Source organism: Crocodylus porosus, unplaced genomic scaffold, assembly GCF_001723895.1.
Source record: "Crocodylus porosus isolate Cpor-Errol unplaced genomic scaffold, CroPor_comp1, whole genome shotgun sequence".
Taxonomy (NCBI): domain Eukaryota; kingdom Metazoa; phylum Chordata; order Crocodylia; family Crocodylidae; genus Crocodylus; species Crocodylus porosus.
The window spans coordinates 2,753,081-2,778,677 of NW_017728915.1; the positions used below are offsets into that span (position 1 = coordinate 2,753,081).

At 49.2% G+C, this 25,597-nt stretch overlaps 2 protein-coding genes and 1 long non-coding RNA gene across 3 annotated transcripts in view; 1 reads left to right on the forward strand and 2 right to left on the reverse strand.

Annotated features, from left to right (window-relative positions):
* GFOD2 (glucose-fructose oxidoreductase domain containing 2) overlaps nucleotides 1–8,513 on the forward strand; it is a 67,629-nt gene extending 59,116 nt beyond the window's left edge. The window contains exon 3 of the mRNA XM_019535534.1: nucleotides 6,204–8,513. Coding sequence (XP_019391079.1) covers nucleotides 6,204–7,102 — 899 coding nt within the window. The 3' untranslated portion in view covers nucleotides 7,103–8,513. The remainder of the gene's footprint in view (nucleotides 1–6,203) is intronic.
* LOC109310423 lies at nucleotides 1,083–14,106 on the reverse strand. Its single transcript, XR_002101200.1, has 3 exons — nucleotides 14,024–14,106; nucleotides 3,325–3,328; nucleotides 1,083–1,093 (listed from the first exon to the last, which is right to left on the reverse strand). It is a non-coding gene; the product is annotated as an uncharacterized LOC109310423 (long non-coding RNA).
* A 2,100-nt stretch (nucleotides 14,107–16,206) lies between these two features.
* CUNH16orf86 (chromosome unknown C16orf86 homolog) lies at nucleotides 16,207–22,666 on the reverse strand. The gene is made up of 3 exons (XM_019535535.1): nucleotides 21,045–22,666; nucleotides 19,585–19,755; nucleotides 16,207–17,071 (listed from the first exon to the last, which is right to left on the reverse strand). The coding sequence occupies exons 1-3, from the start codon at nucleotides 21,112–21,114 to the stop codon at nucleotides 16,917–16,919; spliced, it is 396 nt and encodes a 131-aa protein (XP_019391080.1). The 5' UTR covers nucleotides 21,115–22,666; the 3' UTR covers nucleotides 16,207–16,916.
* Between the last annotated feature and the right edge of the window lie 2,931 nt (nucleotides 22,667–25,597).

The window sequence follows — 25,597 nt, forward strand, 5'->3', positions numbered from 1 at the left end:
CATATTTTAATTTTATTACAAAAAATACTTTTGTCATGATTTGTGTGTGTTTTGTTGTCTACAGAGGTGATTACATAATAGCTCAAAATGAAGTCTTACTTTTGTACATTGTGGGAGGCTGTGGGGGCATGTGTAGCGGGGTATGGGTGGGTGGGTATGGTTTTTTGGGGGGTTGCTGTGGTTGGGTGTGTATGTGGAGTGTGGGTGGGTGGGTATGGGGTTTGTGGAGGGTTGTGTATGTGTCAGCATGTGTGGATGTGGGGTTTTGGGGAAGGGCACCATGTGCTTCCCAGCTGCAACATGGGGCTCGTGGGACTCTGGCTCTGTGCCTCCATATGCAGGTCCCAGCTAGAGTGCCAGGAGTCCTGTGAGCCAGCCCAGCCTTATGGCTTGAGGCTCCCCATGGCTCCTGGCACTAGCCTGCCATTGGACTGGGCTGGCTCTGTGCGGGTCCTGGTGTTACAGCTAGGAACCACATTCTGCAGGACTGGTCCAGCCAGCTGCGTGCCGTGCTGCACAGGTCCTGGGCATTGCAGCTGGGTATGGCATGGTGTCTGGAGGGGACAGGCCAGGTTGGCTCAGTGCCACACTGCTGGGAGCTGTATGGTGCCAGGAGGTGCCTGGCTGGTTTCATGTCGCACCTCGTGGTTCCCTGCTACAACTCCAGGATTCTTGCTATGTTCTGCCATCCTGGCTTTGAAGCTGAGAACTGTGCAGCATGGCACGGAGCTGGCCAGTGCAGTGCATGGTTCCCAGCTGCAACACGGACCACAGAACACAAGAGCCAGCCAAGCCTCCACGGTTCCCAGATGGCTCCTGCTGCTGCTGGCCCTGGCTCTGGGGCCCTGCTCTCCTACCCACTGCCACTTTCTGCTTTGCTCCTGCTGCTGCTGCCTTTCCCCTGCCCCTTCCCTTCATTCCCCCATGCTGCCTCTGCCCCCCTGCCTGCCCCTCCTCCCTTCCCCCAGCTGACCACCCACCAGTCCGGCAGCATGCAGTTCATGGCTACATGACCAGGACTGCACGATGCAGCAGGAGCCAGCTGGGAACTGCGTGGTTTGCACTCCTGCTGCATCAACGATCCTCCCCCCTGCTCCGCCCATTCTTATCTGAGTCTTCACTCTCGGGCAGAGGGGTGGGGAACAGCCCCAGGGTCCCAGGCTAGAAGCATGTAGGCAGAAGCTTTGGCTGGGAGTTAGGGGTGGGGCAACGTGGGGTGGGCCTTGCTGCTGCTGCCACTGGGTCCTACTGCCGTCTGCTCCTGGGTCCTGCTGCCACTAGTGCCTTGTCACCTTTGACAGGCAGCCACAGGAAGATAATAATTGATTTTCTAATTTTTTAAGGGGCCCTGTGGACTGGATAAAATGGCCTGGTGGGCCAGATCCGGCCCATGGGCCGTATTTTGTCCACTCCTGCTCTAACTGGACAGTCAGAACTCCCCTTCCTGTATCTTCTCCATAAACTTATCCCAGCTCTTTTAATCTTCTACCATAAGTAAGCCAGACTGTAGAGTAGTTGTTCATTCTCCTGTTATGGTGTATGCTACTCTGCAGTAACCACTTGCTTCAGATTCTAGAGCTCTTCTCATATTTCTCAGCAAGCTACACGAAAGGATCAGCTGGTGGCTCCTGAGCTTCTGACTGTTGCTCTTTACGGAGTGCTCCAGGCATGGTTTCTCCAAAATCAGAGCTGTCCAACTTCTTAGCCTCTGGCAACCACATACCATGTAGGCTGCACCAGACTAGCCATAGGCTGCCTGGTCACATAGACACTTCCCATCCCCTTCCCTCCCCACACTGCAGTGTATGCTCTTGGATACAGCCCCACCATCATTGTACCCCACGCATGGCCCCAGACTCACCCTCAGCTCCTTGTGCCACTTGCCATGCTGCAAGACACCCCTGGGACAGAGGCAGAAAGCATCAGCCAGGAGAGGTGGGGAGAGCATAGAGACTCTTGCTGCAGTTGCAGCCAGAGTGATTGGGGGATTGGCAGCCAGGCAGGAGTCTGGGAGCCACAACTTAACCTGGTGGTTTCCAACCCTTTTTTGCTGCTACCCCTTTGTGCACAGTGGCCCCACCCCACCCACCCACCGCTCCTGCACCACATGCACAAGTGTGCACATGTGTGTGGGCCCTTCACAACCCTACTGAGGACCCCTCGCAACCCTGATTTGGGTCATGCCCTGAGGTTGGAAGCCAATGACTTAACTTCTTGGGGGCTGCCAGTTGGACAGCCCTGCCCTAAGTCATCCCTGGTTAATACTTATCCAACCTTTTCTTGAACACCTCGACTGATGGAGCATCCACAGCTTCCTGGGCAGTCTATTCTGCTGCCTCACTGTTTTAACAGAAAAAAAAATGTTCCTCATATCCCATCTAAACCTACTTTACTGCAGCTTCAAACCATTGATCCATGTCCTGCTGTCTGCAGCAAGGGAGAAAAGGTGTTCTCTCTCTTCTTTATGGCAGCCCTTCAGGTATTTGAAGACTGCTATCACATCCCATCTTAATCACCTTCTCTGCAAGCTGAACATGTCTGTTTCCTTCAACCTCTCCTCATGTTTCACCTTCCAAACCCTTCATCATTTTTGTCTAACACCTCTGAACCCTCTCTAACTTCTCCACATCCTTTCTAAAACGTGGAGCCTAAAACCTGCGCAATCCAGTTCTCTGCCTCTGCAATCCTCTTGTCCAGCACCCATGTGCCCAACTCCATTATTCTAGGTGCAACAAAGTGTAAAGAGTGCTCATGACAAACCACTTCCCTTCCATTAACTGCTGCTGGTCCTCCCTGTTAGAAGTATTATTTACATTAGGGTCGGCAACCCCTGACACATGCCAAGCATGGCATGTGAGGCCATTTTCCTCGGTGCACTACTGCCAGCCTGTGGTCTAGGCAGCTGCTGCTAGCTGGGAGCCCAGGCTACTCCCAGCAGGTGGCTGAGAGGCTGTAAGCCCCTCTGCAAGCAGCCCGGACACCATGGCTGGCAGCAGCTACCCCGGAGCCTGGGCTGGCTGCAGCCGGAAAGATGCAAACAGCTGCTGTCTCCAGGACCCAGCCCTAGCTGCCTCCCAGCCCTGGGCTCCAGGGAGGCAGCAGGTGCCGGCGATCCTCCCCATTGTGCTGCCCTCTCTGCTGCTTCTGCAGAGCAGCATGTGCAACCCGGCATGGCAGGGCACAGTGGGAAGCACACAAAAGCTTCCTGCAGCTCTGAGCTTCCCGCTGCCCTGGCCACACTTCCCCTGCAGGCGGGGCCAGCAGCAAGGGGCACAACCCTGTGTGCTGCCCATGCTGCTCCTGTGCACACAGGGGAAGTGTGACCCAGCTAGCATGGAGCTTGCAGCAGCAGGCAGCTTCCCTGTGCAGCCCTACTGTGTGCTGCCACTGTGGGTCACAGACGCTGCACTCCAGAGGGCCCAGGGGAGGGCAGCAGGGCCGGGAGCACAGCGTGTGTGACCCAGAGCAGCTGCGCACAGAGCAGCTAGGTAGGGGGAAGGCAGGGAGCTGTGGACCTGGGTCCCTGGCCCCATAGCCCTGGCAGCTGGGGGCCCTATCCAGTAGGGGTGGAGGGCAGGGACTTTGGGTGAGAGGCAAGGAGCACGAGCAGGGCTGGGGCAAGGGCTTTGGGTGGGGGATAAGGGGCACAAGCAGGGCTGGGGGGCTGTTGTGGGGGGAACTGAACAAAACAAATACACAAGATCAAAGGGAGTATCAGAAGTTTTATTTATTGTCGCTAGGTTTACAATTTTTAGAAAAGCTGGTATTTACCTTAAAAAAGGGCAACATTCATGATGATTAACTATACTAATCTGCAGTGCATCCTGCCATGTACCCCCTGTCCTCGTTTTGTTTTTCTGGCATTGCGGCGCTCCGGCACCTTCCAAGGTAAACATTGTGGTTTTTTTCAGCACTCCAGCCAAAAAACGTTGCCTACCCCTGGTTAACAAAGTAAATATACAATTCTTTTGCTTCTTGCAGCCTGTGAGGAAGTGGGTGGGGAGGTCATAAACTAACTAGTATATGCCCACTGTTGTCTACATTTTACAACAAATAAAAATAAAATCTTCCAGGGGTGCACCAATACATCAGTCCAATATCAGATTGGCACCGATATAAAGAAATTGACTATATTGGAAATCAACCTGAAGTGGCCAATAATTTGGCCGATAAATGCTCATGGATGCGCGCAGCCACAGTGGAGCACACAGGCAGCAAGGAGCGCGAGCCCAGCAGCTTGGAGAGCTATGTCCAGCTGGTAAGTCTGGTGTGGTGGAAGGGGAGGAGAGAGGGAAGGGGCATGTGGGGGTAGATCAACACCCCATGTGGTCAGGGAGGGAGTCGGGCTGGGGCTAAGGTAGGTGCTGCCTAGCCAGGGCAGGGCAGGCACAGGACAGAGCTGCAGCTTGTCTGGGGCTGTGGGAAGGGCAAGGAGCAGCTCCTGCCACTGTGCGCAGCTTGTCCGGTGGCTCGTCCCACTGGTGCTCCCGCCACTCGGCCTTGCCTTGCGCAGATCCAGGGGCACATGCCTTTGGTTGAGCCGCTGGACAAGCGATGTGCAGCAGCTGGAGCTGTACCCCCTCCCTGTGCCCACCAGATAAGCTGTGGCTCTGCCTGGCACCCACCCCGCCCTGCCCTGGCTAGGCAGTGCCTACCCCAACCTCCCTCCCTCCCTCACCGTGGGGGGCATTGATATGCCGCCCCATGCCCCTTCCCTCCCTCTCCCCCTTCACCACAACAAACTTACCAGGTGGACTCAGCTGTATCAGAAATTGGACTGGTATCGGCCAATATGCCTCCTTAAAAATTGGTTATCAGTATCAGCCCCCAAAATGTTTATTGGTGCACCCCTAAAATCTTCCCCTCTCTGCAGAGTACAGTGATCACTACAGGTCTTTTCTCCAGATACATGTTAAGATACACATGTCCCCTTCAGTCATATCTTCAGCAAAACATGTTCCAGTAAGGCAGAGACCACCAAGAACCCCATTTTCCGAAGTGAAAAAGACAGACTATAACCCTATGTATTGTATAGCTCAGAATTGCTTGCCCCTGGCCCAGAGGCCAGATCTGGCCTGAAGAGCAGTGTTTCCCAACCAGCGTGCCACGCCATAAAAGTGTGCTGCCAAAAGTGAACAGGTGTGCCACGGAATTTTGCCGTGGCAATGAGCTACAATAGCTATGAGGATGGGGAATGCCTTAACAGGTGTGCTGCGGAAATTTGTGTTACCTTAAGTGTGCTTTGGGCTGGAAAAGGTTGGGAAACACTGCTGCAGAGCCATGTCATCCAGTTTGCAGGAACCCTGTAGACCCTGAAAAATCGGTGATATGGAAGTAGCGACAGTGTTAGTTGCCTGCCTGGTTTCCTGCTGCTAAATTTTCAGACCTGTGGAGAGCCCCTTGGGCCCAATATCATGGTGCTCCATGCCAAGTTGGGCATGCTGGACCAAGGCAGTGCAGGGCCCAATCCAGGCACTGACCCTGTATGGGATCCAACCTGTGAACTGGGGCCAAAAGGTCTCAACCTTTTGGTGTAGATTGAAGAATAAAACCCAGAGAGAGATCACTATTACAGACATGATGCTGCATAATGGCTAATACACAAGACAGTAGGGAGTTTCCAGAGCAGAGCTCGGGTTATTTGTGTAAACTTAATACTTTTCTAAGGCTTTTTCTTTTTTCTTTTTAGTTTACCCGTAACTTGGAATTGCCTGGTTTTCAAACCAGCTTCAGAACCTTTTATAACTGCAGTAGTCCAGCAGGTTTCAACCTCACTCCTCCCTTTTCCCCTGGCAGTTGACTTTACAGCCTTAGCTTGGTCCTAAAGTTTTGTTAGGTCTGAGAATCATGAAGCACATGAAATAATATCTGGTGATCCTTGAGAATATGCTGTATGTTTCATCTTGGCAAATACTTCTAAACAAAATAGTCAGCATATTAAAATGCTGGCTAATTTTTAAAAAAATGATATTTGATTAGTTAAGCATAGCTGTATAGCCATGTTGCCTACAAGGTAGTATTGTCATGATTGAATGCTACAGTTGAAGCTCCTGTTGTCTCCTGCTGCATGTGTTACCTTACCTTGACCCTGACTTCTCAAGCAGTGCCAGAGTAGCCTGGCTTCGAGAACCTGCCCTTGCCATTGCCTGGAATTGTTCAACTTCCTCGCTTCATGTTCATTGAATATTTTATTTTGCCTGCAGGGATAGGAAAGAACGTGATTTGCGAGAAAGCTGCTACTTCTGTGGATGCCTTCAGAATGGTTACAGCTGCCAGATATTACCCCAAGCTCATGAGCATTGTTGGCAATGTCCTCCGTTTCTTGCCTGCCTTTGTCAAAATGAAGCAGTTAATAGAAGAACATTACATAGGCAATGTGATGATCTGTGATGTACGTGTGTACTGGGGAAGCCTGCTTAGTCATAAGTATAACTGGATCTGTGATGAGCTAATGGGAGGAGGTGGACTGCACACCATGGGCACCTACATTATAGACCTTTTATCTCATCTAACCAGCAGGAAGGCTGAGAAAGTCCATGGCTTGCTTAAAACATTTGTGAAGCAGAATGCAGCTATAAGTGGAATCCGTCACGTCACTAGTGATGACTTTTGCTTCTTTCAGATGCTTATGAGTGGTGGTGTCTGTAGCACTGTGACTCTCAACTTTAACATGCCAGGATCATTTGTTCATGAAGTTATGATTGTTGGGTCCGCAGGTCGCCTTATTGCTCGTGGGACAGACTTGTATGGGCAGAAGAATACAGCACTTCAGGAGGAACTGCTCTTTACAGATTCTCTGGCCATCAATGCAGGCCTTCTGGAAAAGGGCTTTAAAGACATCCCATTGCTCTATCTGAAAGGAATGGTATATATGGTGCAGGCATTGCGACAGTCTTTCCAAGACCAGGAAGACCGTTGGACATGGGATCACAAACCAGTCTCTATGGCAGCCTCTTTTGAAGATGGACTCTATACGCAAAGTGTAGTAGATGCCATAAAGAAATCCAGCAGGTCTGGGGAGTGGGAAACTGTGGAAGTGATGACTGAGGAACCAGATGCCAATCAAAACCTTTGTGAGGCACTTCAAAGGAATAACCTATAAATGGAAACATTCATGGTAGCTATTTTGGAAGGTGGAATCATTGAAAATGTCCAGCTGTAGCTGTAAAAGTTTCTCCGTTTTCAAGATATGTAGATTCTTATTTAATATTTGGGGGGGTTTCATGCTTGTGGGTGAAATATGTCTTGCTCTAATGAAACTGTTCTCTGGCAGATTGTTCTGTTTTAAACTCCTTTGAAGAGTTTTATTTTTAAATGTTTTTGTTTTTTAGAGCTCAAATTCTGTTTTGGGGACTGTTGGCAAAACTTGAATTGCCCTTTGCACTTGCAGTAACTAAAGTGAGGCATGGAATCTTTGCCATTTTATTACTGACAGATGGGACACGATCCCTGTTGCACAGAATTCAGTTATTTTAACAGTTTTAACGTGAGCAAGCCCAGGAAACCTGTCCAACTCACCAGTCCTTGTCCTCTCTAATAGGACTGTTTACAGATTATTTTTTTTTTTTTAGATTTATTCCTTTGCTTGTAAAATGGTTTGATAGAGAAGTGTACTGTTGTGGCAAATCTGTTCTTCACAAAATTTGAGCTTCAGAAAGGGAAAAATAAAGCTCAGGCTTAGTGTTCCTCACATAGCTAGTGTGTTGAGCTTTTTTTCAGATTTAATTTAAATTGGTATCCACATTTAAAAATATCCTGTGGATTTTCTGTTGCTAGTCTCTGCAGTCTGTCAGGTTTTGGAGTGCTGTGGTTATGTTGGCTATTGTTCCATTCACATGAATGCTGTTCTTTCATACCAGATACTTGGAAAAGTAATATCTCCCATCATCTTTTCTAAAATCTCTACATCTTCCTACTCCAAGAGCAGTTGTGAATTGTGTTCGCTACCAGGCAGTACACATGCCAAATTTATTCTGAAATGTTTTCAGCCCTGTGTTCTTTACTAAAGTCCTCACTGACTTGTCAGGTAGTGTATATTGGTTGCTTAATATCACATATGTTTATTGATGTGACAGAGATTAACCTTCCAGGAATTTAAAGGTGGATGAAAAAAAATAATAACTATTTCTTTGCCATACTTCAGTGATCCCTTCGCCAGCACAGTACACAAACCCTGCAAGCTAAATAGTGGTGACTGAACTGTTAAGGTAGTGATGATCTTCAGCGTCTAAGCTTTTTAATGATGTAGACTGGATATTACCTCCTGTGCTCCCACACCCCTTTATTTGTATTAAGGGAAATTTTTTGCTGCTGGCAGATCTTGAGTAGAATTTGACTCCGTTCCAGTAATGTCTTTTGGTTAAGCTGTCATTAAGAAGGGGTAACAACATTTTAATTAAATGCATTTTGTTTACTTGAATGTCTTTATTGTTTTCCCACTAGATTTTAACCCTGTATATTTATGTAAAGCACTAACATGCAAACATATGTTTCATAAACCCTTCCCTTCTGAAGTGTCTCCTTTTATTTCTACAGAAATAACTGTTGTGTTTGTTGACGGCATTCCTTCTTGCAGTTTGCTTGCTTGTTTTTAAAGACAAAATGCACTCTTCTCCCTTCCCGCCTCAGTTCTGTAGGGCAGGGCCTCCTCCCCCACACATTACCAGGGATGCACCAATAAAGATTTTCTTGGCTGATACAGATAGCTGATGATTAACCAGCCATGTCAGCTGATGCCAATCCAATATTTGGTAATAGTGCAAGCCATTTTAAATTACTGCCATAAATAAACCTTTTTTTGTTTATTTTGCATTTATAACACACGTAAGCATGCACACATGCCTCCTGCCTGTGCTGGCCCTCAACAAAGAAGGTGGTGACCACCTTATTCCCACATACATTGCCTCCTTTCCCACGGCTTCTATCCGCAGCCCTGCTCCCTGCGCAGCCTGTGCTGCCATCATAGGTGCACCAGGCAGACCCTCATGTGCACAGAGGTGCCGAGCATGTTTGGAGCCCCAGAGCACGCCACTGCCTCAGTGCTGGTGACCTCCACACAACCGAGCTCCTGCAACAATTGGGGAGAATCCACTTTTGCAAAGGCACCCAGTGCCCAGTGGAGTAGAATGGCCCTCACACGGTACCATACCCCACCCATGCGCAGCCCAACATCTCCGTGGCATCTCTAGCGCTCAGGCTGCATGCATGATGTCATGGGAACATAACAGTCCCTTTGTTGCTGAGCATGGTGCCCTATGACTGCTCCCTGGCACCCCCTTCCCTTCCTGCCGCTTGCTGGGACCGTAGTCTGCCGCAGGCTCAGGCTAGCAACAGGGCATGGGGACTGGACTGTGCTTACCAGGGTGCTCCAGGCACACGGCTGTAATTGTTGGCTATAATGACCAAAAAAAGCCAAGAGCCGATAATGTAGTTTCTCCTTTTATCAGTGCTGCTCTATTAGCCAACCCACCGATATATCAGTGCACCCCCACACATTACATATGTTAGATAATTAAACTGGTAAATCGTGCAATAAATTTAGACTGGTCACATGCAAAATAATTACCTAGCCATAAAAATGGTTATCCAGCTATAAAAAGAGTCAACCAGCTACAAAGTGCTTAAAAATGTGTAACAACTTTATAGCTGGTTTCTATCTAGCTTTAATTTGAACATGTGGCATGGCCCTAGGAAGTTACTATTTTCAAATTGCCAGTATAGACTTGTTTGCAGTGTTGCATTTCATGACAGTGAACAGCGCTTAGTTGTTACATTGCAGAGATGTCCAAGGAGATGGCCAGTTAGTTGTTAAGAAACATCTGTCTTTGTGCTGCTATGTTGTGTTAGTCTGAAGTCGAGCAGAAGGCAGGGTAGAGTGGCACCATAGGCACTAACTGGTTCAGAAAGGCTTGAGCTTTCATAGTCAACAACTTACTTTGGCAGATGCTAGGTATCTTGCTATGAAACCTCATGCTTCTTTGAGCCAGTTAGTTTATAAGGCTACACTGCCCTACCTTCTGCCAGATTAGTAAATAGAATATGAAAAGGGAAGAGGTTCCTTAGAAAGATCAGGAAAAGGGACTAATCATAGAGTTGTTACATCTCATCATGTTTGTAGGTATATTAAATTAGAGAGAATTCCAGTCTCATCTCTCTTTCCCTGTTGTTCCCTTGCTCTTCACTGGGATTGTGCACTTTCACATGTCATTTTCCTTAGGCCATGAAGCTAGAGAGCAGCTTTAATATAATCACACCATTCCTGCCCTGCTTTATGTATCTCCCCTTGCAACTAATGGGTTCTCTGCTTCCTCTCTACCTTCATGCAGCCTTCAGTGGAAAAATAGGTGAGAAGGAAAAATGCCACATTCTTTGTCCAAACTGAATTCACTGTTCAGTTCATGAATCTAAATAATCCTGTGTGCTTCTGACATGTTAAAGGTTTGCTGATATGTCATTTTAAAGTTGAGGTGGTGTTGAACTGTTTTTCTGGGCTACTAGCATATGTGATGTCTTGCTGTGTCAGGAGACACTGTTTTCTTTCTTTGCAGACACTAATTGCATGTAGCTTGGATGAGCCACCCAGTTGGCTTGCAGTCCCCCCCATTGTTTCCACTAGACTTAAGAATGCTTAAATTGAATGCGTATTAGATTCCATTTCGGTTTCAAATGCATCAGAAGGAAAATGAACTGTGCTGTGGTCTTAGGAAATCTATTTTCATTTAGGGAGACAATCATTTTAATTAGAAGATACCGAATAGAAACTTTGTTTCTTATATCATTTACCCTCCAGAACTACATCTTTTATTTTATCTGTTGAGCCTTCAGTCTATTTATAGTTAGCTGCATGTAAACAAGCTATAACAGCAGCTTTGTCCTTGAAGGTCTAACAGTATTTCACTGTCCAGTTAGATGTATTTGAACCATCAAAATCATCCCTAAACTCCATTAGAGATGTCCAGTTCTGCTCCTTAATGAAAGAGCAGCTCTGCATTTGAAGCCATCATCTGGGCTATTTAAACATAATTCCTCACTGTTTCAGGCCTTTATTAATGTGTTCAAATAGAAAATCCAAAGCATAGCACCAGTTACCTGATGGTTTCTGTTTAATTGTAGTCTTTCTATTTTCAAGATAAACTAAAAGAACGTGACATTATGTCAAGTGGGTTACTTTCACCTATACAGTCTTCTCTAAATTTAACCAATGCAAGGATCGGTTGAGAAAAAGGAAAGGGCCCAGAAAGCAAGGTGAAAGAGAATTATCTAACACCCATTTTCTTAACTTGTACTTTTGGCAATTGATATTCCATTGCAAATGAAGCATTATGTCCCGTGGGGAAAATGGGAAAACTGCTTTCATGGCACTACTTTCAGGAATGTGTGCTGCATGTTCTCTAATAGGAATTGCGTTGTATTTGGGTTCTGTAATTCTCATTAAAAGAATTGCAAGTAAAGGAAATAGTTAAAAACAACAAAGAGTTGCCTTTTTAACCTAGTGTACAGTTTTGCTATTGAATAGTAAAAGAGTTTTTCAAAAGAATGCACCGGCCAGCTTAGCAAAGCCTGGTCCTATTTAGGGAAGTTTTCTCTGCTTTTGGCTGCATGCAGGATAGCCAACCTGGACGTGCAGTTATAATGTTTATTCAGGATATGTGCCCTAGAGTAATGACTACAGAATAACTAGCATGTTCTATTTAATTCTGTAAATCATTGCTCTGTAGCAACCTCTGCTGGTGAGAAAGCAAACGGATTTTTATAGGTTTTTGAACAAAAGTTTATTCTTTATCAGGCATGGTTTGAATAGTTCTCATTCAGATTGGAAGTTGGTAGCAGCAACTCGCACTTTTTCCAGGCTGAAATTTGACACCTTATCATGTGTCTAAATATGAAAATGATCCAGAATATGGTGGAGTTTAAATGTTAAGTGGAATATGTGTCCCAGATTAGCTGTGTGGATGCTCTCGTTCTAGAATACAGCTATGGTTATTAATTTTTCCCCCCTGGTGTAGCTTATTGCATTTAGTGGATTAATTCTACCTCTGCTGTATTCTGGATTCATTTTCCTATTTAGACAAATCCAAAGGCACCAGAGCTTGTGAAACTCCAGAGCTGCAGCTGTTAATGCCAAATGCGAAATAAGCATTCACACACGTAGTTAATCTGTAATAAATCTATGTATAGAAAACACCTAAGGCCTTTTTGCTTTAAATAAGTTTAAATGAGCTTTCATTAAAAAAATAACACAAGTGTGTTTAGCAAGCTGGGTTTATTCAGTCCATAGAGTCATAGAAAGTTAAGAGTTGGAAGGGACTTCAGGAGCTCATTTAGTCCAACCCCCAGTCCAGTTCAAGAACTTCATAATGTAGAGAGATCTGAGAAATATGCTGTCAGATATGTAAGTCTGAATTCTTATCCCTTTCACCTACTTTCTGAATAGATATGAAACTTAGCAAGGACTTCCTGTCCGAATGTAGCTGCTGGTAGCATGTACAAATGGTTGGTCAATATCACTAGAGGCAAAGCATTTCCATGGCCACTTACTTGTCTTCCTGGTGGGTTTCCCCATCTCCAACTACATTGCTGGAAGCAGCAGCATCTTTTGCTTATCTTCCTACAGAACTTCAGAGCAAAAGGAACTAGTGAAGGAGGAAAAAGAGGAGTGCCTTCCCAGGAAAAGCTAGAAGGGAAAGTCTGAAAAGGCTGTTCCTGTGCCCCTCTCCTGAAGGGCTGGGGTGGTTGGCCCGCTCTGTCCTACCCATTCCAATGGGGCCATGTGCCCATTTACTATTGCCAAGTTTGAGTTAGGACTGAGCAACTTGAAGCCAGACAACCTTTTCCAATCTCATTAGCCCTATATCATCTCTAGAAATGAGCAGGACAAAGTCCCACATCTCCCAGGCATTAAGGAAAGGATCAGGGTCATAGAGGTTCACAAGGTGACACTGGACGCTTGGTACACACTGACTCTCAGGTCTCTACTTCATTCAGAAGTCTTAGCCAAGGTGAACATTGTTTTTGCAGCTTTAGTACATTACTCTGGAGTTGATGCTTCCACTTCTCTCTGAAAAAGGTTCCCCTCTCCCCCTTCACTCCAGTGTGTCCAAGTACTGCTAGTCTTCCCTTGAATTCTACAGCAAGCTTCTGGGAGCTCAGGGTTGTCAAACTGGCTTACAGGTTCTCAGAGGTTTTTCTCTCCTCCCCCAGGTCCCATCCTACTCAGCTCATGATCGCATCAGTCGTGCTGACTGATTTGAATGGGCCAGGTGGACCTGTAGTATTTTTGCTTTGGCAAGAATCCAACACCCTGTTGTACTTGGTGAGCTTGCCAGGTCCTGCAGGCCTGTGGCTGTCTGAATTGCCCAGCGTACTGGCTAAGCCAGAAATTTTCCCTTCCCAGGAGAATCTGTCTATTAAAAAGTGTTCGGTTATGACACTGCCTGGTCTTGCCTTCCCTCAGTCCACCTCTGTGTGTAGTTTACAAGGCAGCATCCAGGTAAGTCCTTCCTGTGATATTAAGGTCTGCATCCAATACTTCCCTGCCTTACTGGTTGCTTTCCCCAGTGAAGCTTCATGCTCCCTATTCCCCTATCCACTGGCCCCTGACTGTAGAGGGTTTGTACAGTTCCCTATATCCATATGGCATCATTCTGCAGATTCCAGTCACTAGGAAGGCTTAAATAGGGCAAAACACTGCATATTTAGGAACACTTGCATATTGATTCCTCTTGCCTACATGCCAGAACGTTAGCTTGGGCTTCTGTATTTCCTTCCCAAAAGCTGAGGGTGTCTCAAGCACCTAATGTAGAACAGGGCACTAGGTTCTATACCTTGCTTTGGGGCAGGGCTGGGTAACTTATGGCCTGCAGGCTGGATCTGGCCTGCAGTGGCATGGGGGATCAGCAGCACACAGCTTGCCCTGGTATCTCCCCCCTTCTCTGCTTCACACCCTGCTGCCAAGCCCCTAGCAGTACTACCCCTGCTGCCCCCTCCTTGCCTATTGCAGCTCCCTGTCACTTAAATTTGTCACTGGGGAGAAGGATTGGCAGCACACAGCAGAGGCTGCAGCAGGTGGCTTGGCCTCTCCAGAGAGGAGTGGCAGCCTAATGGCCTCCTGCTTTAAAAAGTTGCTGACCCTTGCTCTAGGATAAGCCATGACTGGGTTTCTGGGAAAGCCCAGAACCTTTCATGGTTAAAAGGTTGCCATCCCCTTCCTAATGAAACTATTCAGCACTGATGTTGGGGAGAGCGGTTAAAGCCTTGAGAATGGATTGCAAAAAGCAGTAGGAAAGTTCAGTGATTTTCATGTGGTACATCAGGCTCCTATGTCATGAATCAGACTACTATACTGTGTGTGTGTAGAGGGGAGAGGCAAGCAGGATTTTTTAACCCATACTTCCTTTCCAGGACTATGCTCTTCACACTTAGTGCTTTGTAATGCTGGAGGCGCAGCCCCTGAACTGATCTAAGCCTGCCTTTTCCATACCAATGCCTATTAATTGAGAGCTCTGGATCAGCCAAAGGCAAAGGAAGCTGTGCACCTTTCATTGGAGGTCTCCTGTAGGGGTCCTTCAGCAGCAGCTCTTGTGACTTGCATCTCCCTGCCTGCAGTATCTGGTGTCACTCCCGAGGCCTGTGATCCATCTGTGGCATGGCACCGCACAGCAAGGGCTAACTTAACATGAGAGTTTAATCCTTATACCTTTCAAGCAGGCAGTACTGCAGTGGAGTGTGGCAGGACTGGCAGTGACTTGTTTAACCTCCTCTGCACTCTGGCTTGTTGTATTTTAGGCCTTGCTTTGAATGCTAAAGTGTAGCTCGAATCTGTTTCCAAATGATCTGATCTACATCTGTTTACCATTTGTGTGATCTGTAAATGGGGGATGGATTGCTACTGTATTTATTTAGCTCAATGGTTTTTACTGGCATTTTTTATATTTAATTAGGACCGTTGTGAAGCATATGAACTCTTCATTAAAACAGTTCATACCTGGCTGAATTGTAATGGTCTCTGTTGGCTGTAGATCAATTTGTGTTTAAGACTGTCATGAAACGTCAACTTTAGCTACTGCATTAGTGTAACTTGACCCTCTGTGTAATTTGGGGCTCTGCAAAACCTCAATAAATTTATCTGTGTGGATAACCTTGTGAGCAAGCGTGAGTTGATCTTAGGCCTTCCAAGAAAGTGAGCTCACCAATTATGGGAGGAAGTAAGCAGATGGGAGACTGTGGGTGCATCTACATGTGTGCTTTACTGCAGAGTTGACCAATTAGTTCTGCAGTAAAGCATCACAATCTACACATACGCCAGTACTAAAGCACAGTAAGTTAATTAACTCCACTGTCAGATAGTACTGTCCCTGACACTACTATCTTGCAGCAGAGTCATTTACTGTGCAGAAACGCATGTGTAGATGATGACCAGGACTGCAGTAGTTTGAGCCAGGGCAGAACAGCTTTGGGCTGGCAGCAACCTAGGCAGGAGTGGAGAGTGAGTCAGCCGTATGGCTCCACAGTTTCAGTTCTCTTGTGTCCCAGCTGGCCCTGATGCTTGCTGGTGCTGCCACTGAGAGCCAGGGGCTGACCCCCCGCAGCCTGCTGCCAGCACATGGCTGCTCCACCCCAGCTCAAACTGCTGTGGTCACAGGCACACATGCATGCACTGTGCCTGGGAGCAGCTGACTCTGGCACAAACTGCTGGAGTTTATCCCATGGTCTTAACGGCATGTATACTTGCACCGTGTCTGTCTCTCTTTGTACAATACCTAGTGCAATGGGGCTCTGATCTTGGTTGGTGTCATGGTGTGACTTAAAGACAGGACCTGCAGAGCTTACCCAAAGCAGGTGTGTTTATACAGGGGTGACCTTTTTGGCGTATTTCCTGCTAGGTTTATGCCTGTTTGGAAGATAATTCTTGAACTGACAAGGCTTAAATATGTCAAGATTGCCTTGTGCAACAAAAGGTATAAATGTAGAGTAGGGTGGGGAAGCTTAAAGACCACAGTGCTTCTTGTGCGGGCATAAGAGATGGGCACCAAAACCCCTTCCAGGTATGTTCCAATGATCCCAGAAGGACAGGAAAGACTCCAGGGAGGTAGGAACAAACAACAGGAGTGAGAAAAGAGGAGAAATGTGAGCTGGTTAACTTTAGGCTAGAGATGGTATTTGGACTCTCATCTCTTGGGGGCAGCTCTCTAGGGAGAGATGATTCCCCTAACCTGATGTGTGACTCTACCACGTTCTGTCACTGGGAGATTCCCTCTGCAGCCCCTTGCCTCCCTTTTCCAAACATGAAGTATCCCACCCCTCTGCTATTCACGAAGGGCCATCACTGCTCCCATAAGCAACATGCTATTGCATCTCTGAGACTGTCTCCTGACAAATAGTAATGCTGGGGCTGTGGGAGTCCTTGGCCAAGTTTTGCTTGGGCTGAAGAGCTTGATTTCCCCAATAATGTAATAAGCTGTGCTGAGTCCTGCTCCAGGCACAAATTCAGGCAGCTACAGGGGTGCATTCAGGCTTCAGACAATGCACTTTCTATCTTCCCTTTCTCAATTTTAATGTGAAGTGTTTGGAATGAGCTACTCTCAACCTCAGCCTCTATTGTCTTGCAGGCATGACAGCACTTAACTGAATGGCTGCCTTGTACCTCAGCACTGTCCATCCATTAGTCTGTACCTCCAGGCACTATGCAGTCAGCACTTTTACAAGCTTCCTTTATTTCATAAATGAGTGATGAGGGCATGAATGTAAATCCTCAGCTCCAGCCACAATGAGCAGGGGTGGGAAGATGCCCTGGCATTTTATAAAGAAAAGGAGCTTTTACTAGGAGTACTCAGCCAGCTTCCTAAAGCATTTGCTCTAGCGCCAGACAACAGCCCGTCCCATGTTTGTTTTATGCTGAGCCAGCACAGTGGGAAACCTCAGTCTGTGCAATTATGCTGCGGTGAGAGTGGAGGCACCAGGTGAGCTGCACAGACACTGAGCATCTTATTGATGGCAACTTGAGTTGACTTGTCCACCTCAGATGGGGCTGGAGTTCCCAGGGAGCAGATTGCTGGGTTACTGCCCTTCTCACCTGTAATGGGAAGAGGGGGAAGAATCTGTGCTGACATGGACAGCTGAGCTTACATCATTGTGCTTCCTACATGTGGGGGAAATGGGGAGGGAGATGCTTGTTTGCACCAGTTGGTGGCCAGAAGGGTGAACAGAAAGACTCCCTCTTCTGAGAAAGGTCTGTTCAGGCCTCCCACCATCTGTGATGATTGATGAGACAGGCAGATGTTTGGTGTGGTCTGTCTACTTGGTGTAGTCAATCAGCTGGAATTAGCTGATCCTGGTTCTTGGCAAGTGTGGATGGGACACATGTAGCAAGGTGATGGGACAGGCTCAGCTGTATCCTGTGCCAAGTAGGTCTCCTGTATGGAATTTGTCCTGCCACCTAGGAGTCATTTGGCAGCAGGTATTAGAGCCCTGATGATCTGCAGCTTTCTAAGCTAATGGGGAGGGACTGGGATATGAGGCAGCTGGTGTCTTGCTGCCTTTGGTTGCAGAAAGGGTAGTTTGAGCTGTGCCTGGGCACCCTCTTCCTCTCTTGTCTTAACTAATTTATGGCTGGTCCCCAGCAACTGTGAGGGAAAAGACTCCACTGCAGGCTGCTGCTGAATTTGAAATAGTGTCAGACTCAGGTCAGGCCTGAGCAGCTGGAGCTGGAGCTGGAGCAGAGCCAGAGCTGTGGCAAAGCTACAGCTGAGAACAAAAGCTAATGGCACAGTGCTGCTTTTCCTAGCTGAGGCTGCACAGACACTGACCCAGGTCATCTTGGACCTGCTGGCTCAAGCCACTGGACTTTGCAGATGTTTAAAGGACAGCTCTGCTCTGCCATGCAGAGCAGCCTGTGGCCAGGGGGGTGCTTAGCCCCTCCTCTCAGTTTTATCTATGCGATGCCAAGGCAGGGCTCGTAGGGACAAGCAGGAGCTGTTGAGCTACTGTAGGCACTGAAGATGTCCCTTCTTGAGTTTTGTAGCTTATTCTGCCATATGTGTCTTTGTCACCCCATGGTTTGCAGAGCAGACCTCCAGGAAGACCAGCTCAGGGCAGTGGTGGGAGGGAGCAAATGGAGCATGGCAGATCTGAGTGTCTGGGACAAGAGTAGTCCCTCCAGTGTGGAGGACCAGGCTGGGGAAATACAGCTCAGCTCAGCCCACCAGGGCTTCCAGGCAGGCAAAGCTTGCTGGGCATATTTCCTGTCTAGAGCCTGGGCACAGGCCTTGCCCTAAGCTCCCCCTAAGCAGCAGGCTATGCTCCCAGAAGCAGCCAGGGCACAGTGATGCTTATGGTGATAGAAGCCACGGTCCAGCTCCACTCCTGGGAAAGAGCTCCACCCAGCAGCAATGACAGTGCTGGGAGGGCATCTGTCCTGGGTGTGACTCAGCCAGAAGCAGCTCTGCGCCTTCGGGTTCATCCTGGCGTTGCTCATGCATCAGCCCCTGCTACTCTGTGGGAAAGTGCGTGAGTGTTCACAGAGGGGAACACCGAGGCACAGATGCTGTGAAACAGGGCCGTGGCACAGAGCTCTGGGCTCCTTCTTTGACACAGCTGAGCTCAGCCCAAGACATCTTGGGCTACTTGACAAGGGCAGAAAACAGACCTACATGCTTGCTGTGCCCAGGGCACCTCCGCCACTACTGCCCACAATATTGCCATAGCTCTGGGAACTGCAGTGCCACCTTCCATTGCCACAGGCAGCTACACCCAGCTGTGTCACATGCAGCCCAGCTGGCAGTCCGCCCTCTTTCTTGACTGAGGGTCAGTCCTCAGCCACCTGCTCGTACCTACCTACCACTGAGTCCACAGTACAGAGGGGGACAGGATGGGGCAGTCCCCAGCCTCTGGGCTGGGAATAGGAGGCCTGGTGTCTGTTCCCAGCTCTGCTGCTGGCCTTCTTATCACCACAGGCAAGTCTCTTCACCATCCTGTGCCTTCAATTCTCCTGTGACAGGCTAGGGACAGTGCTTGCCTGACTTTGTCACAGCCCCCTGTGCTGCACAATGCAAGTCCCCATGGCAGAGCTATGGATGGTGATCATAGGAGCTGCCTGGTCCAGGCCTGGCCCCGATCAGTATCCAAGCTGTCTTAGCCCACAGCTTGTCTAGCTGCTGACTCTTCAGTGCCAACCAGTGCTGAACAATCAGGCTCTCTCCAGCTGCCCTGGACTCAGCACTTACTCTGCTTCCACCAAAGCCGGAGGGATTTTGCCAGTCCTCTCCAGGTAGGAGCCTCCCAGGCATCTAAGGCAGGTGTTTGGTGCCCATTGGCACTTACATGCACACACGCAGCTGAAGACAGCCTTTTGGTGTGGCCGAATGTACATGCGGGGGTGGTGACTGCACAGGCACACGCCATGCACACAGCTGCTCATGGGCACTCATCAGTTTTTGGTGCTGGGGCATCTCTCTTCCTCTCTCTATTCCCCTCAGGCTCTGCCCTCCCTCTTTCTGTCCCTCCCACCCCGTTATAGACTCTGGGCAGACAGCTCCCATGCCAGTTGCCACATCTCTGACAGCCCCGTCTCAGCTCCTTCTCCATTACCTGTTTGTCCAGATCCCTCCAGCACGTTGGCTGTTGCCTTCCCCACCCCTGTGGTAGCCTCTCCTGGGGCAGCTGTCTCTGGTGTGTCCCCCTCCTCCTCCGACAGCATGTTCATCTCCGGGTTGTCATAGTTGATGTACTGGTATAAGGGTCGCAGGCGCTGTGGTCTCCCTGGGGCAGGTGTAACAGCAGCTCTGTGACACTGTCCCACCCTGTCTCTGGGTTTTACCAGCAGGGTGTAGCAGTGCCTCAGCAGGCAGCAGGGCCTAGGGGCTGTCAGCCCTGAGCCACAGAGGGGGAAACGGAGGTACAGCGGGCACAGGAATATGCCCCAAGTTCCCCACAAATCACTATCAGAGCCAGGAATAGAGCAGACATCTTGAGGAGGTGATGGCTTGTGCTGAGGCCTCAGAGGGCCTGGGGGGAGTTCCCACAGATGCCTGAGTGACCCCAGGCAAGCCTCTGTCCTCACAGTGGGCACGACTGTCCTGCCCTCCACACCTTGTGTCTATCTCGTCTCATTAGACCCTCTATGTGGGGGCTGTCTCTCACTGTGCCTGTGCAGCATGGGGTACAATGGGGCCAGGTCTTTTGGTGCTACTGTAAGACATACAATAATAATGCCAGTCCTGAGGAGATAGGGAGTAGGCTTGGACACATGATTCCCTCCCTGGAGCTGGGGATCTCTGCCATGGTGCCCTGCAGGAGGGAGGCAATTGGGGCTCCTGCAGTATAATTCCCCCAGCTGGGCAGTCTCTTACTCCCCTCAGTAGCCCCAAGCTTCCCCCATTGTGGTAGTGACAGCAGTAGAGGGGCAGAAGGCTCCACTCCTCCCTCTGGAGTGGAGATGTGGAAGCAGCGTCTCTGGGTCTGACCCCGCTCCCCTCCAGAGAGCAGGGAAGCCTTCTCTCAGTTGCAGGATGGGATGGTGAGGGAAGGACATGGGGAAGGGGCGTAAGCAGAATCTGGCCCCTGGGTTTGGCCCCCAGTATCTTGGTGGGTTCCTGCCCATATGCTCAATGGTAAGCAGGACTTCTCCCAACTGCAGAGGGTCCATTTCTAGGAGGACATGGTGTCCACGGTACTGCTCATTAGAGTCAGGCATGCATGTAGTCAGGCCCTGCAAGGACCATGCAGTCAGGGGGCAACAGCTACCTGGACTTGAACTGACACTCGCCAGCGCTGGGGAGCCCAGCCTGGAGCCTTGCCCTTCTGCACCAAAACCACAACCTTCCTCCGCTGACCTGAGCTGCTGCCTTAGCTGGCAGCAGTGGCAGGTCTCTTTCTTTTGCTGTGGACCAACCAACTGTGCCTCTAGCAGCAGCTTACACTGGCATGGGCAGTACCTGAAAAGGCACAGCCAGGCACTGGGAGGCGTAACTGAGACTAACGTGTGCTTTCTTCCTCTGCCCAAGCCCAGGCCCCGGCCCTGTGGCTGTGGTGACATTGCCTGCACTTACTGTCTGTGCCTGGGGTGTCTGAGGACAGAGCTCCTGCTGCACTGCCTGCGGAGGCAGTAAGATCAGACATGCTCTTCCTTTTCTTGGCTTTCTTGTGCTGCCTGGGGCTGGGTCCAGGCTCGGCACTGGGACCATCCACTTCCTCTGCCCTGGGAGGCAACTTCCTGAAGTCAGAGTGCTGGAAAATGAGGATGTCAGATTTGGCCCTGTGGGACAGAAAGCAAAGGCAGGGAGTGGTGGCCGAGGGAACAAGGAAGGGCACCTCAAGGCAGGAAATGCCTCTTGCTGTCCTCAGCGGCTACCCAGGTGACCTGCCGGTTTCATCTTATGATAATGCAAAGCTGACCTGCTTCCAGCCAGGGTGGAGCAGCCCCCTGGAAAGTCCCTCTCAGGTAGTCAGTGCAAGTCTGCTGAAAGCCTTCTGGCACAATGGGCCGGTCTGTACTACCTCCCTGCTGTGCCCAGGCCATCACTGATAGTCAAACCCTGCCCCCACACCCCTCCCCTCCCTTGGGCCCAGCATGTGGGCAGAGCTCTCCTGAGCACATGCCCCAGTCTGAGAGCCTGAGAGCAGCACTGGGGCAGGCACTCGGGACCCTTAAACTGCCTGCTCCATCCAGTTGCTGGGCTCAGGTGTGCACAGGGCACAAGGACTGGGCAAAGCTTAATTCTCAGTGACCATCCTGGGCTCAGCAAAGCTTCAAGCACTCTGCCCTTTGCCTTCTGGCCACTACAGCCCCCATAAGCTGGCAGCCCTCAATGAAGAGGGATCAGCAAGCCCCTCCTCCATGTGCAAACAGGGAAACTGAGGCACAGAGCTGGGAAGTGAATTGCCTATGGGCAGAATTGAGGCAATTGCAGAGCATAGAGAACAGAACATTGTAGTCCCCTCCCTGGGTGCCTGCTCTGCCCTTGGGGGAGTGTGCTGCTGTTTTGATTTGCCAGCTTCTTCTGGAGCTCTTGTTCAGATACAAGTGAATGATGCAGTGGGTGATTCTTACTGTATCCAGCCTGAGGAAAGCAGCCCTGGTTCTGATACCCCTTACAGATCTGCTGCACATGTCTTCTTCCTGGCATGTTCCCTGCCTCTACTGACCTGTCTGCCCCTTCTTTCTCCAGTATACCCCTCCAGCTGACTGAGCAACACAGTGTGGGGCCAAGGGGATTTGCTAGGCGCACCTAACACAAGCCCAGGCACTGCTGACACAGCAGCTGCTGTCTCCCGGGCTACTCGAGGTGAGCTCTGAGGGTCTGGGGTGGCATGGGCATTATGCTGCCTGGTTGACAGCCTAGAGCTCACAAGTTCAAGGTCTAGCAGAAGTGCTTATGGTGCAGCCTGTCAGATTCCAACAAATCTGTAAACTTTGCTAACTCAAGCGCAAGCAATTATTTTGGCTAGAGGGCTGCTTGACCAGGTTTGGTGAGCTGTCAAGGGCCACATGGGTAGCCTCGGCCTTTGACAGGTGCCCTGACCCCTGATTGCCATCTTGAGACCACAAGTCCCGCCCTCTAACCCATGACCAGAAGTCCCTCCCCTGGCACCCCAGTAATACTCCATTTGGGAGAGGAGGGTTGTCATCTTAGAACCAGAAAAAGACTAAGTCATACACTAAAAGTCAAACACCTACTATACCATATTTTAAGTTTATTCCAAAAAATATTTTTGTCATGATTTGTGTTTGCTACTATATATAGAGGTGATTGCATAATAACCCAAAAATAAAGTCTTAGTCTTGAATATTGTGTGGGGAGGGTGTGTGGGGGGGTGGAGTCTGGGAGTCCTGGCTCCTGCTTCCCTGCGGGGTCCCAGGACCTGCACAACAGGGAGTAGCAAAGACACCTGTCTCCAGCATGTGGAGCTTCCCTCCAGTGGTACATGAGTGCAGGAGCTCCATGTGCGCAGTGGGGAGCTCCCCATAACAGAGGCAGGGTGGGCAAATTGTGCTGCTTGCCCCCACGTGCATCACTGGCTGGAGCCACACGCACCAGGCACCAGTGTCCCCTGCCTGCTGCTGCTGCCATTGCCTGCGGAGGCTGCACATCATGGAGGAAGTATATGGGGGGGCCCACGCCCCCCACCCTTCCTCACACCTACGCCCTGCCCACCCGAGTGCCACACTGCTGCCGCCCCCCTGGACACAGGCTCTGTTCTGCCGCCAGCCCTAGCCCCACACTCCATGCTCCCCACCAGCTGAAGCTTGCCCCTGCCCCCTCCCCTGCCACCTCCCTGCCTGTTGCCTGGAGCGTGCGGGATGCCAGGGAGGCCAAGCGGGTGCTGCAGTGGCTGCAGCAGTGGCAGCAGCAGCTTCACCCAGAAGCTCCATGCTGGCCAGGCCCTTCCACCTACGAGGGTGGAAGTGAGGCACAATAGGGTAGGGTTACCACACGTCCGGCCCCTTGTCCTCCAACTGGGGAGATTTTTTAAAATGCAATCAAATGTCCTGGTTTTTGCTTTGCCTCTGCTTTTGCTTTGGGCTGGGGGCAGAGGAGCAAGCTGAATGGCTGTCAGGAGATTATGTGCTCTGCGTGTGGGGCCCTGGCAGCTGCTGATAGGTGCGTGTGTGTGTACATTCATGGGCTGCGGGGAACAGGGTCTCCAGGTCAGGAGTGAGGGGCTGGGACTGGGAGGGAACAGAGGATTGCAGGTTGGGAGTGTGGGACACTGGCGGGGGGGGGGGGTGCATATTACTGCCCCCTACATAATTAGATACAGCTTCCCCCTCTCCTCCCTCTCCCTCCCACAAGTGTCTTCTTTTTTGAAATTGGAGAGATGGTAACCCTAAGGGGTGGTTATATGTGGGTGCCTCGCTCCCACCCTCGTGGTCAGAAGGGCTAGACAGGATACAAGTCATTGGTGGGTGCCACGGGCCGGATGAAAGTGCCTGGTAGGCCGGATTCGGCCTGCAGGCCCTATTTTGCCCACCCCTATGCTAAATACCTTATCCCGTAGGGACACAGGTGGCTGCCTCCACTCCTGTGCAATAGCATGCTTGCACAGTGATCCCTGTGGGGAGGCTGGGGCGGGGGCCTGGTCTGAGTCTGCTCTTTGATATGTGATTATCATGAATGAAACTGAAACTAGTATTTAATGCAGTGGCCATGCAGCCACTGCCCCCTCCCACCCACAGCTATTGCTCAGCCATGTGCTGCAGGGACAGCCCTGCTAAGGAGAGGGTTTCTCCCTCCCCTTCCCATCTCCACAGCCTTTGGCTGCTCCAGTGAGGCTGCCAGCTGTGGTGATATCCTTACCCCATGGACACCAAGTCCCTGGGGCCTGAAACTGCAACACAGTAGCCCAGCATGGCTCAGCTGCCTGGTAGCCCTGAGGGGTCCTGGTTCTGGGTCACATCTCACCTGGGCTGATTTGACTGTCTTTGAGTGAATGTCCTCAAGCCGGCCAGGGGCTATCTATGTTCCATTGTGCTAAACAGGCACATTGTGTGACCTGGCTCCCCTCCCTCACCCTCATCGCTGGCTCTGAGTGAACTCTCTTATCAGAGATAGAGATATAACATTTCTGGAAATTTTGATGCCATGGAAAAAAAATGTGTTTTTTCCCATTTTTCCAGAAAAAAATGGAAATTTTTGGAAAAAGTAAAACATATGCAATATTTATCTTCCTATCTATCTACATTTACTTTACTACTTTAAGAACATACAGTGTATTATGTATAACTGAATTAGCACATAAAATTGAAATGTTTGGTATATTTATGAAAATTCAAAGTATAAATGCCTATTATTTGAATAAAACTAAGGCATTTAAACTAATTATTTGTAATTATTGTTACAGATGGAGCTACAAGCTACTGCACCCTAAGGTACTTAAGCATGTCCTGGTTTTTGCCAGTTCATGAGAACTAGGAAAAAAATAAAAGTTGAAAATAGAAACCATCAACATTGTAGTAAACAAAAGGAAGTTTTTATTATCTGGACTTAGAAAGTCTCCTCCATACAGTCCACACTCTCCAGAAACAGAAGAAACTCATATTTTTAGGGAAAAAAAGCTAAAATAACCCCATCCCTGTAAGGCTGGAGAAAAAATTCAGCACATGAAACTAATATGTCTTTTAAACAAACAAATATATCTTTGAAATTATTAGCATCACAAGTTTCTTTGTTGAATCAGAGTCAGGTTTAGTTTCTGAAATACCAGTATTTTCTGATTCTGAATCTGAACCTTCATTTTTATCTTCATGGACTTCAGAAAACTGAAGGTTTGCATGGATTGAAACAAGCTTCTTTATTCATTCACAAGGTAGTTTATTTCTTGATTTGATGTGTATATTTCCAACCACAGACCAGTTTCTTTCATGTGCTGCAGAAGATGGAGGAATCTGAAGCAGTTGAGAAGCAAGGGGAATCAGAGGCTGTTATACAATGGCCTTCCAAACATGTTGCAGGAGGAATATGCTTGGCAGAGTCCCAGTTTGCACTCCTGGTCCAAATACCTGGTGATGTTCTGTAGTCTGTAATAACTGAAAGTACCTTGCCAACATCAATTCCTATGTGTGTTGCTTGTTTTGTAATTCAGTCAAATGCAGTAGCAATGC

Bases quoted from the DNA above. Each gene is read 5' to 3' on its own strand.
- CUNH16orf86 (XM_019535535.1), bottom strand. From the start codon at position 21,114: ATGTCTGATCTTACTGCCTCCGCAGGCAGTGCAGCAGGAGCTCTGTCC. The intron at 19,756-21,044 runs GTAAGTGCAGGC...CACCTGCCCCAG, and splicing joins AGACACCCCAGGCACAGACA to GGAGACCACAGCGCCTGCGA. The intron at 17,072-19,584 runs GTAATGGAGAAG...TTCCCATTACAG, and splicing joins GGAGGGATCTGGACAAACAG to GTGAGAAGGGCAGTAACCCA.